Source organism: Berghia stephanieae, chromosome 4 (genome assembly GCF_034508935.2).
Source record: "Berghia stephanieae isolate SIO BIC M18660-M18661 chromosome 4, UCSD_Bste_1.3, whole genome shotgun sequence".
NCBI classification, from domain to species: Eukaryota; Metazoa; Mollusca; class Gastropoda; order Nudibranchia; family Aeolidiidae; genus Berghia; species Berghia stephanieae.
The window spans coordinates 51,273,554-51,289,163 of NC_088363.1; the positions used below are offsets into that span (position 1 = coordinate 51,273,554).

Consider the following 15,610-nt stretch of genomic DNA (forward strand, 5'->3'; position numbering starts at 1 on the left):
AGGAAACAAAACAGTGGTAAGGACAGCTTTTGGCTCAACTGATCCATTTAATGTAAGAGTTGGATTACACCAGGGATCTGCTCTCAGCCCACTGCTGTTTGCAATAGTAATAGTGACTAATAGTAACAGGCACCATGGAACATGATGTATGCGGATGATGTAGTACTTTTGAATGATACAAAAGCTGAGGCGGAAAAGGCACTGGAGGGTTGGAGACGGGTGTGGGAAAGGAGGGGATTAAGGGTAAGCAGATCGAAGACAGAGTATTTGTTCATCGGACAACAGAAAGCAGAACCACCAATAAAGATAGGAGAAGAGGATGTGCCTGAGACAAACCAATTCAAATACATAGAAACAATTGTTTAAGGAGATTGGGACAATTGGGTTAAGAAGAGGATACAGGCAGACTGGAATAATTGGAGTAAGGTAACTGGAGTTATGTGTCAAACGAATTTTCGCGAAGCTGAAGGGGAAAATATATACAACAGTTGTAAGACCAGCAATGTTATGTGGACTATGGAGAGCAGCTATAACAAAGAAACAAGATAAAGAAGTTGAAGTGGCAGAAATGAGGATGTTGTGATGGTCACTTGGCTGGACAAGAAAAGATAAAGTGAGAAATGAAAGATTTCGAAGGTTGACTAAAGTGAAGAAGGTATCAATAAAGATGAGAAAAGATAGATTGAAATGGTTCGTACATGTAAAGAGACGAGAGAGGGAGTACGTGGGAAGGAAAGTATTGGACTTGCAATTATCTAGAGAGAGGAAAAAGGGACCCCAAAGACATGATGGTGGGATAAGGTAAATGATGATATGAAAGAACTGGGCCTTGAGGAAGATGATGCTCTGAACCGAGATGCATGGAGATGTGGCATTCATTATGGCAATCCTGAAAAATGCGAGATAAGCTGAAAAAATATTATTATTATTATTATTATTATTATTATCATTATTATTATCATCATCATCATCATCATTGATGGAATATGTTGCGCGCCAACTGCCAGTTGTGCTGTTTTGTGTTCTCTCAATTACTTCCCATTTTGGATTTTTATGTTCTGATCATGGAATTTTACGATACCACCATTTTAAACAATTTCTATTTTTTACTTTTCACTGTACAATTTTTAATCACGTTGTGTCAAAGTGCCATTGAAAATGCCGCCGCGGCCCCATTTGAATCAAAACAAAAGTTCATCCCGTGATGGGAAAACGAAGACAACACAAATCTATTTATGGTCATCGTCCAGTAAACATAAGCAATATCACTCATCCACCATCTACTGTGATAAATATTCAACTTTATTATTATTGAAAACGATGATTATAAAACTAACCATGAGAGAAGGCAACGGAAAACTACTATCATTGACCCATCTAGGGCATCATTTACCCTCAGCACGATGAATACGAAGCGTCAATTATATTACACAGTAGAGAAATAAATATGATAGTCACTTGGAATATAAGAACACTCAATTAGGGAAAGTTGAAAATGTAATTTAAGACATGAAGAAATACAACTTAAAATGCTGGGTGTCTCTGAGACAAGATGGACTGGAGCTGGTAAATTTAGCATAAATGATGAACATCAAAGGATCTACTCAGGAGGAACAAAACATGACAGAGGAGTGGGTGTGATTCTGGACAACTTCATAGCAAAATCCGTCCTTAGGTACTGGACAATATAGGACAGAGTTTTACTAGTGAAAGTAAAACGGAAACCTTTTGATATAAATATCACAGAAGTGTACTCTTCAACAACAGAAAGTGAAGAGGGCGATGCAAACATGTTCTACGGAAAAATTGAGAAGGCGAAAGAGCATTGCAAAAACCAGGAAATAACTGCAAACATGGGAGGTTTCAATGCCAAAGTAGACGAGGAAGGATGAGAAAATATCGTTGGCGTAGATTGTAACAGGGACTATTGACCTATAAAAATGCAGTCTTAGATTAAAGCTGAAAATGATTAAAACTTCTAAACCAGAGCCAAAACGACAAATATATACTAAGACAACCGTGGAAAAATACAAAGATGCCATGAAACAAAAACCGGAAGACCTGAATCCAACAGAAAATATTGACAAGCATTGGAATTATATATCCAAGTGTATCACAGAGCCCATGAAAGATATACTTCCTGTAAGACCACGTGAAATGAGTCAAAAATAATGAAATACTTGAAAAAATGGACGTAGGAAGCAAATTAAAGAGAAACAGCATGGAATATAAACGCCCATAAAATCACAAAAAGGAGTGCAGAGAAGCAAAGTAACGCTTTATTGATGAAGAATGCAAGAAAATAGAAAATCAAAGACACTCTAAGACAAGTCTCTTTCACGAGTCGACTGCAAAATTGACTGGAAGGGAAAAGTCTATCACCAAAGTCATTTGCTTAACATACGCAAATGGAAACATCATCATCATCATCATCATCATCATCATCATCATCATCATCATCATCATCATCATCATCATCATCATCATCATCATCTAATGATAATAATAATAATAATAATAATAATAATAATAATAATAATAATAATAATAATAATAATAATAATAATAATAATAATAATAATAATAATAATAATAATATTAATATTAATGATAAATAATAATAATAATAATAATAATAAAATAATAATGATTATGATAATATTATTATTATATAATAATAATAATAATAATAATAATAATAATAATAATAATAATAATAATAATAATAATAATAATAATTCTTTAGGGTATTCTTTAGGGAAAATTTCTTGTTCTAAAGAGTTATTGATTATATTTGTGATAGATGCAACAATATAATCTATCGACTGCTTCAGTTAAACATGTAGGCATTGAGTCTAACGGGCAACTCTTATTTTCAGACTCACCGATTAGTTTCGTGATTTGTACTTATTATTATTATTATTATTATTATTATTATTATTATTATTATTATTATTATTATTATTATTATTATTATTATTATTATTACCCTCACCACCACCACCACCACCACCACCACCATCACCACCACCACCACACCACCACCACCACCACCACCACCATCATCATCATCATCATCATCATCATCATGATCAACAACAATAACAATATCAGCATTATCATAATTTGCATGATTTTAGGGAATGTTGATTCCTTCGCAACCTACGAAATCGTACAATGCCTGTATTGAGGAACCTCAGTTTCCTGACACTTGGTATGATAAAGACTGTGTAAGGAGGTACGGACATGCATGTGAATTGCCTAGTATTAAACCAGGTACGTCCGTTGCATCAGTATATTTGCGGCAATGTGGTCTTGTGGCCACCAATAGGAAAGTCTTAGGTTTGAGGCCCGCTCTGAGCGGTTCATAGTTGAGTCTTTAAAAAAAGCTCTGGTTTTATATTGCCACCGGGCAGATGTAAAATGAGTACCTGGCCGTTAACAGCATTGCCTATGTAGGAAAGAAAAGTGTAATACCGCTTAACAATTGTCGTGTCTCGTACATATGTTAAGTGTTCCTACTGGCTAGGGACCTCGTGTAAAGCGCATTGAGCGCGCTTAATGGAAATCGCACTATGTAAAGCTAAAAAAATATTCTGCTGCTGCCTCATTCTACTGTTCTCTCAGAGTTACTCCGATGTCGGACAGTGGATTAAATCTTTTTTTTTTTATATTCTGACTATAAATTCAAATTTCAAACTCTATTGAACTCCAATATTATATCGATTGTCAGCTACGATTCACGTGTTTTTAAAAATAAAATTTCAATATGATATAATATGAGTTGCTTAAAAGATATGTAATCCATTTTGCTATCATTCAAGTTTGAAACAAATCGAATACGACAACGATTAAACCATGAGAAATCTAAAAATATTTTAAAAGGTCGTAACATGTACTTATAAGAATGATAATAATAATGATAATGCTGACGATGATGATGATAAAAATATTACAGTCAGATTTTTAATTAGTGGCGCGTGTTTTTCTTCTTTTTCTCACTGTCCCTCAATGCACAGTTGCAAAAGTTTGTATGAACCTCTGAATCAAAATTTTTTTTTCACAAATTGTAAAACAATAGGAAAGGATTTCTCTTATAACAGCTATATTAAAATCGATAACTGGTAAGGATCATAACTCATAAATAATTTACGGCTCAAAATTATAACTTTTCGCTTATCCATTTTGAAGAAATTCGTTAAAATGAAAAACTTGGTTAATTGAAACTTAAACGATATACATTCAATATCTGATTATGAAGGAACGAATGGCAATTCTTAATTATCAGACATCTACATTTTATAACTGTCAATACACATTACTGATGAATACAAATGAAAGTGAACATTACGCACTTTCAACATTATTATTTTGATTGCGAAATTTAGAGAAATAACTTGTGTATATGCCAAAGACGATTGCATAAATTTAATGTAAACTGGTCAAAAGTAGACATTTCTCAATTTATGATACACTGTTTCCACAAATATGTAATGTTAAATTGAGCTTTAAATCAAATTGAGCTTTTATATATCGTAATATCCACTAAACGTGCTCAAAGCGCTTTACAGGGGGTCCTGACTAACAGCAACACTTAATGTGTAGGATGGGACATGGCGCTTGTTAGTAGTGCGGGGCGGTCCTTGGCAAGCTTAAGGACCACGGTCCTACGGTCCCTGGGAAATGAAAACCGCAAGGACCGGTCAGGACCGGTCCTTATCGACATTAAACATTCCTGAGAGACTGTCGGAAGTTCGAACCGTTTTGACCTTTGAGACCGTGGGATCGTTCATTCTTAAACCGTTAAAGACCGCTACACGATGAAAACCGTGGTCTACAGGAGTAAAACACACGGAGTAGTCACACTCATTTCAAATTGTAACCTAATTAGAGAAGAGGGGTGATGCCTTCTTTATTTGCTCACCGTACTTCATTGTTACTTCGATAATTTAATAAAATTTGAAATTTATCCCCATTAACGGAGATAATGGCATCGCCCAAGGCGTTGATCGAGTTGTTCGTGGCGTTGTAACACACGCAACTCCTAACCCCCCCCCCCCCCCCCCCCCACACACAATTAGAGGGCAGCGAGCATTGAAGAATAAGAGAGAGACGTGAAGTTATAATAAGAGGGGGTGGATGCGGTAATAAGTTAATAAGTAATAAGTGGTGTCCATGGTGACTTTTCGCCAGATCTAACAAACCCAGCTACCCATTCACTGCTGAGTAGACAGGGACTCAGAAAAAACTCGACTGCACCCGGGATCGATCTCTGGCCCTTTGCGTACAAAGAGAGTGCTCTATCAACTGAGCTATCGGGGTCCCCAAATATTCTATTGGACTTTTTTAAAATACAGACGTTATAACTGGGTTTTTTGGAAGGAAGAAACTAATGAAACTCATATTATTTGATTAGTTAAAACACCAAACGAAATTTTAATATTATTGTATTATTTTAAATGACAACAATGCGATAGAAAGGAGTGGTGACAAGAGATGGACAAAAGAAAACAAAAAATCGGACTTGCTACTTGCTAGGTTCGACACACACACACACACACAAACACACCCACACACACACAAACACAAACATCTTTAGTAGTCACATGCATTTCAAACAATAACCCATTAGAGAAGAGGGGTCATGCCTTCATCATAGATCATTGTCATTGCGATCATTATGGTGTAGTAAATTTTGAAATTTACCCCGTATAATGGAATCGTCCAAGGCGTGTGCCTCCTGTTCCCCCCATCTCACACACGAAAGGGCGGTTTGCGGAGTGGAGGGAGGTGGTCGTCTGCCTCTATGGTCGTCTGTGTCGTTTAGTGTATGGCAAAGGGGGGTGGGTGTGATTAATTAAGTGGGATGGGTGGTGATTGGTGGAAGATAGGCAACCGAGCCAACGAATCGCTGGGGATGTAGTATGGCGCGAGACCGTTGAAAGGTGATAAGAAGTGAGGGCCGCCGCCGGTCTTCCACTATCGGACCGATCCTCGGTTCACAGCTAAAAGACCGTGGGACCTCAGCGCGGCACTACTTGTTAGGCGATATTACAATTTTCTTCGGACAGAGACAACGCTGTTAATGGCCAAATACTCATTGTACACCTGATTACGTTGAGAGAATGTGAGTAAAGAGCCTTTTCCAAGAACTCAACTTTGCGCCAAGCGAGGCTCGAGCCCAGGACCTTCCGATCCAAAAGCGAGTGTCATCTAGACTACATAGCCGCACATGTGTTCAGCAATAACAACAATTACAACACCACCACCAACAACAACAAAGACATACTGGACACATGAATCATCACATTCTAATGACGAGGATAAAGAAAAGGAGAAATGAAACGACTATGGAAAGATTTCGTGGTATCACTCTATCCAATGGAATGTAATTTTCCTCCAGTTTGCGAAGGTTGGAGCATGGCTTTTCCCAATCTTCCCTTGTTATATCATTTATTGCCTCGTCGGTGAGAGTTAATTCAGTGTTCCACCTCTCATCTTTCCCTTTATTTGGGTCCAAATGAGCTCGATTGGATTGCGCTCACAGTGATATGGGGGAAGTCGCTCAACCTCGTGTCAAAACTCATTGATTAGACAGTCTGCTTTGAAAACTGTTTCTGGATTGTTTCTTTTCACTAGGAGTATAGTTGGGCCATTGATAAATAGTCAGAATATGTGGTGCTGTCTGATTGGAGCCATGAAATAATATCAGTTTTTATAGAAGCATTGAGGTGATCATGGGCCGAATTGTAGCCTTGTCCAATGCAATATGGCTGGGTGCTACGAGGAAAGGCAGCAAACGGTTTTTAGCCAGTCTTCAAAAACCTCTCTATTGACCCCAGAATGATAGACTCTGTATTCGATTATTAAGAAAGTCTTTAATCCACTTAAAGATATTCCCTTTAAATCCCTACGCATTTAGTTTAATGAATAATCTCTCATGTGGAACAGAATCAAAAGTCTTGTGGAGATCAAGATAAACAACATCAATGCATTGATAACGATCAATTAACCTGGTAAAATCCTCCATCACATGGGTCTGTAGTTTGCAGCATCCAATTTGCTGCTCTTTTTATGAATAGCAATAACATTAGCTTGTTTCAACTCAATAGGTAATGTACCAGAGACTTATTATATATTGTTGATATTGTGTTGAGATTTCAAAGACCACTTCCATGAGTAAACGCGGGTGAAGGGAATCGGGTCCCATGCTTTTAGACACATCTAAATTCAACAATTTGGCAAATATATCTTCTTGTGGAATATATAGATCGGGAAAGTTAAATTGATTTGTAACATTGAATGTTGGTATATTCGTAGTATTTTCTTTTTATTGAACAGACACAGATGACAATAATCATTTAACACATTCGATTTATCTATATCCGAAGAAACCATGGCACCATAATCTTTCAGTAAGACACTGATACCTGATTTTCTTTTCAACTTTCTGTCGACATATCTCCAAAATCATTTCGGATTATTCTTACATTCGTGTGCCAATGTACTTTCATACGTTTTCAACGCATTTTGAACCGGTTATTAGGTGTTATTTCTGTCCTTGACCTAATTATGAAAATTATTTGTTGTAGAGTAATTTTTGAATTTCTTGTACAATTTATGTTTCTTATTGATTGTTCTTGAGGGGACAGCGTGGCTCAGCGCTACGGTCTTTGCTTCGTACCCGAAAGGTAACGAATTCGAATACCCGCTGCGCTGTGTGGCCTTTAGGAAGTCAGCTCGCCCTATCTCAGTTTGCAGCGCTGGCGCCTGAGTTATTCCAGTTTCCTATTGGAATAGACTCTAAAGACATATTTCCCCTGTTGGATGAATAAAGGGAATTTTATTAAATGTTATTTGCCTGTTTGTACGTTTAATGTCTTTTCTTAACCACAACGGTTTATTTGATCAAAAGTTTTGGTTACGTCTTAATGCAATGTGTTTAGATTCTATAAATTTTAGTTTGTCTTTAAACCCTATTTCTTACACCCACTAAATATTCCTATTTCTGTCTTGTGGGGTGTATCACACCCCCTAACAATTACTGTTGAATCTATCGGTATATTCCGATTTCTGTCCATTGGGGTGTAACACCCCCCCCCCCCTACATATAGATAAGCATTAATTGGAAACCCCCTATTTCAAACATTGGGGTGTAACACACCCCGCCTCTTTTGTCACTGTTTTATTAGTATCTTCAACATTTGGTCCCCGAATATTAAGGTATTTAGTTACTTTTTTGTTGCCAATTTAAGTTCTCTGGCAACTTGTAAATTACAATTGGCCACCATTTCCTTTTCCTGTGAATGGAAAGTTACACCTGTTGAACCGTTTGAAGCAAAGAATATATGTGTTTTTAATCCAGCAACATACCCACCTGGTAAGTAGAGTTCTTCTCTATAATTTCATTTCAACTATGCATTCCTTTATGTTTGAACAGCATACCTCTAAATAGTTTTGCTTTAGACTCGTTTCACAATCTCTTATACTGATATCCTATGCCTATTGATTAGCCTTTCTACTTCTACTTTCTAGTTACATGTTCTAAGGCAGCTAAACGTAATCACAGACTAGTAATGCAACTAAATGCAACACTTTAAATTGATATGTTTATAACTCCTAACCCTAAAAATGATAATTCATAGATGAACAGACCATTTTATTGTCCACTCATTGGTGGTCTGATCAGGTTGAGGTAGACCAGCGTTCAATCCAACAGAAAGTTTAAACTGATTTTGCTCTTCTAAAGTTTAGAATTGCCATTACCTTGAGGAAAATAGCCCTTGAAGAAGAAGAGCATTAGTTAATTAGTGGGGCTTGTCTCTATGTCATGTTCTTTCTTCTAATTCTAATCATTTAAATTCATGTATCTATTTTTGCTTTCAGACTATTCCTATGCAGAGCAGTTAGACTGAATCTCTGACAATGATTTAACAGATGATGAAATGAATCCGAGAACATCAGATGAGAGCAGTGATGACGAAGATTTCCCTGCTGTATTGGCTGATTCAGATCCTGACTCAGAGCTGAAAGAAGAAAACCTTGAGGATCAAAATGTTCATGATCAGCTTCCATTGCCAGCAACAAGCAACATCATAGTCAGCAAAAATGGTTCAGTGGTATGGAGCAAGGTCCCTACTCCTCAAGTGGGAAGAACCCCGACTAGAAATGTGTACAGGCCTCCAACGTCACATGTCAGGAACCAGAAAACCGTGAACTCTGTCGTCTCTGCCTTCAGTTTGATATTCACAGAGGTCATCATTTACATGATAGTCAAGATGACAAATCTAGAGGGTATGAGGCGGAAAGGAACTCGATGGCAACCTGTGGACCTATTGGAAATGCGCGCCTTGATTGGTCTCTTTATTCATTTAGGGGCATGCAAGCTGAGTCTTTTGGGGGCATCTAAGATTTGGCATGGAGCATCGGCCGACAGTGTTGCAATGTACACAATGAGCTTCAGGCGCTTCATTGAGTTATGTACAGTTTTGAGGTTTGATGACAAAGAGAAGAGATCAAGAAGACAAAGTAAGGATGTGTTTGCACCATTGAGGGATCTGTTCACAAAAGTCAATAACAACTTACAGGAATCTTACATACCATCTCAAAGCCTGACAGTCGATGAACAACTTGTGCCATGGAGGGGCCGATGTAAATTTTTGCAATACTCTCCCAGCAAACCTGACAAATACGGACTCAAGCTGTTTCTTATTTGCGATAGCAAGACTGCATACACGTTGAGTGGAATACCGTATTTAGGCCGACATGGAGACAGAAAGACAAATTTAGGAAGGGAGATTGTAAAAGAACTGGCTACACCCTACTACAAGAGTGGTCGCAATGTGACTTGTGACAACTTTTTCACAGATCTCGAACTGGCACGGTACTTATCAAAAAGAGGCCTATCGCTTATAGGGACAGTACGGAAAAACAAGGCTTTTTTACCAAGGATTTTCCAAACAGGAAAGGATATTGGAAAATATGATAGTAGCTTCTTATTTACCGAAGAAGAAAGCTTAGTTGCCTACAAGTCTAATGACAAGAAGCACGTCGTGGTTCTCAGCACAATGCACCATGCAGCAGATGTGGACACCGACGATAGAAAGAAGAAACCGATAATAGTACAAGATTATAATAAGACAAAAGGGGGTGTCGATACATTTGACTACATGTGCCACAGTTACTCCTGTAAGCGAAAGACGAGGCGGTGGCCAATGGTCTTGTTCTACAATCTCCTCGACACAGCAGTGGTAGCGTCCCATGTGATCTACAAAGATGTATTCCCTGCTGATACCCAAACCCACACAGACAGAGGAAAGTTTAATGAGCTCTTGGCAAAGGACTTGCTCTTTGAGCACTTACAGAGGAGAATGTCACTGGCAAGGACGAATAGAAGAGTAAATCTTTCTTATGAAATCCTCAAGCTTGAAATGAAGTTGTGCTTGGAAGTCCATACAAGGCAATCAGGACAGAAGAGGAAAGCTAGCCAAGGGAGATGCACCATGTGTCCCAGGAAAAAGGACAGAAAAGTCAAGCAAGTCTGTTTGAAATGTGACGCCTTCATTTGCAACGATCACAGCTCACTCATTTGCTTTGTTTGTATGCCGGTTTGATTATGAGCCATTGATCATTTGCCCTGTGATGACATTGGTTGGATTTTGTTTCCATTTATCTGTTCTCATATTTGATTTCATTTTAATTAAATTCTTTTTCTCTACTCAGGTATTTGCCTTGTTTCTTGATTACGTGTTGCATACCTAAAGTTGTGTAGTATGCCTTGTCCAACAGCATTAGCTCAGTTGATAACACACTGGACTTCAGTTGCATACGATGCCTGATTCAGTCCCCAAGGTAGTCTTTTTTCAGCGAGTGAGAATCTTACGCTTATCAAATCATAATTGGAAAGTATCCTGCGTGAAACCATCATCCTATTCAAGGGGTATCAAGAAATTGTTCCTAATCCATACCATGCTACATGATCCAGAGTAAGCCCTATGCCTATAAGTATAAGTGTAAGCGTCCATGATCTTGAAGATCTTGAGTTGCATAGCTCTACTTGCTGAAATATGTAAAAATCAGTGTTACTGTGAAAATAAAAAGTTGTTGATGGACTTACAACTAACAACTGACCAAATTGGACCTTGATTACACAAAGAAAGCGTCTCTTTCCTATTCTTCACGCCAGGATAGGCATATTGAAAATAAAGTCACAGGATTGGAGACGAGTACATCAGCCCATCTGCTTCAATTTGGGATTTGAACCGGGCATAAAGTTGTAAAACATCGTCTGGTTGGTCACTGCTTTGGTTCACACAGTGATTATTTTGATCACAACATTGAAAACCTCATGGGGTGTGACACACCCCAAAGGAAAAATAGGAGGTTTCCGAGTTTTCTCTACTCATACATAAGGGGGTGTGATACACCCCAAAAGACATAAATCTCAAAATCCAGTGATGACCTTCTGGGGTGAGCAAACTATGCACGTGAGATAAAAAAAATTTGGCCAGGTGATAGATGGGGTCAATTTAGGAAAAGTCATGAAATTTGAAGGCTTTAGGACAAAAACTGTTGATTTTAGAGCGAAAAAATATGGGGTTGGGGTGTGATACACCCCAATGGTAGAAATAGGTTAAAAACACCCACTCACATCATAGCATTCAAGACCATCTCAATTCACGGCATTCAGGTCTTCTCTACAAACATTGTTATGAACTTTGAAACAATCAGAATAAAGACGTGAAGGATGTTTTGCAAATGAAAGATTTAACAATATAAGGAGTGAGTCGTGATCTCTTTTCCCCACCGAGGACAAATGGTCAATATTGTTAATCCAAAAATCATTGTTACATATTACTAAGTCGAATATATTACTAGTTTGGTCCAGTCGTATGTGTCACCAGTTGAATAAAGGAAGGCTCACTAATTGCATCGACAAAAAGAGAGTCTGGAAAAGTTAGATATGGTTCTGTCCATTTAATGTTAATACTAGCTATTGACAGCAAGGTTTCTTTGTTTTGTTTTTAAGGGTTTTACGGCGCTTGCCACACATTAAGGTCATATCAGCGTCAGTGAAAAGGAAGAAACTGAGGTAGTAAAACGTTCTAGAATTAGAATTAAAGCACCCAAAAAAAAAAAGGTAAGATAAAGGGGAATTGGTTCAAATAGGAAACAGATGTGGATTCCAAGAGCACACTATCAAAGTACTTAGTTTGAGATCACTTAAAAGTCTCATCCAGACATGAGCACAGTTCCCCACTAAGAGGAATACACTCAAATGTTTATAAATCATATCTAATACGTAAACAAAACATAATATAGTGCATATTAGAGATATGGTTTACAAGGAAAAAAATCATCTCCTCAAAGTAACTATGCATTTGACTGGACAAATCTCATTCCAAACCAATGACAGAAAGAAAGTTGGAAAACATATAAAGGGGGATTGAAGACGTATTAAGTACCTTACTGTCCACTATGGGAGGTCAGGAAACCCACACATAAGGTTTCTTTCATATCCCCAATAATAATCAATTTGTCAGAATTGTGAGACCAGAATATATTTTCAACTAGTAGACAGTGAATATCAGTGTTTTCAAAATCACACCATACACTTTCACATATTATAGAATGATAAAAAGAGAATATATTGGCATCAACACAATCCAAAACATAGATAGCAACACGTCCACTTGGGTAATCATTCAAAAATAAGTTATGTCCATCGATAGAAAATTCAATCTCTAAATTAATCTCAAATCAATCTTTGGCATAATTTCAATAAGACATAATATCATGGGATTATGTTTCTGGACATTTGAATATAATACAACAAAATCATTTGATAAAGGAGTATGAAAATGCAAATTTGTTCGGGTAAGATCTCAGGTGTTACAGACAGTGCTGTGTCAGGTCATTGGTCTGAGATTCGTCGTGTCGCTGTAAGGTATCCTGAGTGGAATTCTTCCCATCGGGGCTATACAGAGTTTTGCGTTGGGTTTTGGTGCTGGTCTATCTGCTGTTGTGATGGTGCAGGAGTTGTCGACATGATGTATATTTGGTCATTAGTCTGTTTAACAGAACGAAACCGAGGACTAGGCGAGTCGCCGCCAGTTGATTGTATTTGAGGGGACAGACTGGATGATGATGATTATGATGATGATGATGATGATAATAATAATAATAATAATAATAATAATAATAATAATAATAATAATAATAATAACAATGATAATAATAATGCTAATAATAACATTGATAATAATAATAATAATAATAATAATAATAATAATAATAATAATAATAATAATAATGATGATGATGATGATGATGATGATGATGATGATGATGATGATGATGGTGATGATGATGATCCTAATAATACAAATAATTTGTCTATATTCATGACAGTGTTGTTGTCACTTATATGTAATACGGTAAATTTGATTTCAATTACTAAGACTAAGAGACTCATCATAATTTAATAACTACTGCCTGGTTAAGTCACTTATAAATATAAATGTTCGTTTCAAAGAAAACGCATTGTCAAATTCCTCTCATTTGCAGAACCGTACGTTTGCGAAAAAGAATGGATATTTTACCTAAAAGAGTGGACGTGTGTCAAATTATTTTCTGACGATTCTCTACCTTGGGATATGGCACTTAGAACTTGCAAACGCTATGGAGGTGATTTGATTACAATTGACAGCAAGGAGAAGAATGACTTTTACCTTGGTGAGTTATCCATTAATATAACATTGATGGTCATTATAATTATTTATTTTGCACCTAGGGCAGGCATACCACTAAGGACAGAGACGATACCATTGGTGGCCAGTTAGTAAGATAATTCATTGCAAACTCACTTATACTAGCTTAATAGTTAGATAACGTGGCAATATAGAAATAAACATACTTTTTAAAGATTAGACGTTATGTAATTTAGCGTAAAAGCACAAGTGTAGTTCACTAAAGACAAGATTATAATGTATTCATAAAATATAATAAATTGTGACATTATTTAGAAGAGTCTTTTAGTGTAATTTAGTGTTTTACTCGTGCGAATAAAATACTGGTAATAAAAACTAGCAAGGGGAACAACTCGGTAAACATTTCCCTTCTAGCCTGAAGGAAACCGAAAGCTTAAATATCGAAATGCTCATTGACACATTTTTAAAAGTCCGTTTGCACACTTTTCATTTGAAATTCCATATACTATGTAACGACTTAAAAGTCCGTACAAACTTTATTCTATTTTTAATGTCCGTGGTGATAAATGCATAATATCAAAGCCTGTTTGTCAGTCCATGCCTAGGAATTTCGGACATCACTATTTGGAAATAGCGTGAATCCCATTGTCGCGGATTATATCAGAATCACTCCATTAATGCATGTTTAACTACACTGTGTGGTATGTGAAGTTGGTCAATAAGTTTTCACAAAGTAGGTCTATCCGCTACAATTAATTTTTAAATCGTAAGTCGATCTCCAAAGACTGACGTTACGACACCTGGCATCCACTTGCAGAGTTCCCGACGAACTTTGATTTAACTACCGAGAGAAGTTTCTTACGGGTGTGAGGCAGGAGTAAGTCGACATTCTTCCTTTTTATTTCCTGTGAATAACTTCATTGTCAAGTGACTAACTATTGAGGCGGTGCAAAGGGTTATTGGAAAGTTGAGAATCAAATCTGCATCTGGCCCGAATGGCATACCTTCCCTGGTATACAAGAAATGTCACAATGTCGTAAGTTAGTTTGATAAAAATTCGTTCGACATGGAGGCATGGATGAATAACTAATAGTGGATTTCTACTGATGGAGTAGACATTCTCAAAGAACAAAAATTTGCACAAATTAACCAGTTCTGACCAAGTTCACCTCTGAGCGTAGAGGGAAAGATATTTTTATAAAACAACTGTGTTTCAAGTGGATGGAAAGAACACAATATCTTAGAAAAATATACACACTTTGATGAGGGCAGAGGGGCAAAAGTAATAATAATAATAGATATAAAAACTTTAACAAAAACATACAATTACAACTCGATCAAAGTGAATTGAGTAATCCCGTATTACAAGAACTGTTGGTGCTCCGTGAGGTTGTGTTTCTCATCCTCTTTCCATAATGCATAGAAAGAATATTTAATTGATAGTACTATTGTTTAATTGACTATTAGGTTTGTTAATGTCACGAATTAACAGAAATAGAAGTCGAGTAAAATCAATATCAGAATCATGTTACAAATGTTTCCACTTGGTGTAAAAATTATGATCTGTCTTTGACGTTGCCAAAACAAAAGAAAAGATTGTTGATTATAGAAAATGAAATTAATTCATAGAACCACTTTACTATACATTGCATGAGAACAAAAAGATCGAGTTTATTCATATATACAACCTGGATGATAAATTGCTTGGTAATAACACCAACTGATGTATATGCTAAATGAGCAACGGGCTTCATTTTTTTAACGTAAATGTTATCAACACCGACAAAATCATCTTTACTTTGTTTTACCAATCAACTATTACTAGAGTAATCTATTTTTGTTTCACGTGATGGGCAGGAAACACCAACATAGCCTATCTCCTAAAATTGATGAGACGCTTT

The 15,610-nt window shown here is 36.8% G+C and overlaps 1 protein-coding gene across 1 annotated transcript in view; it reads left to right on the top strand.

Annotated features, from left to right (window-relative positions):
* LOC144972028 (uncharacterized) overlaps window positions 1-15,610 on the top strand; it is a 69,769-nt gene that overhangs the window by 36,883 nt on the left and 17,276 nt on the right. The window contains exons 6-7 of the mRNA XM_078913117.1: window positions 3,141-3,276; window positions 13,567-13,734. Of these exons, the coding sequence (XP_078769243.1) occupies window positions 3,141-3,276; window positions 13,567-13,734 (304 nt within the window). The remainder of the gene's footprint in view (window positions 1-3,140; window positions 3,277-13,566; window positions 13,735-15,610) is intronic.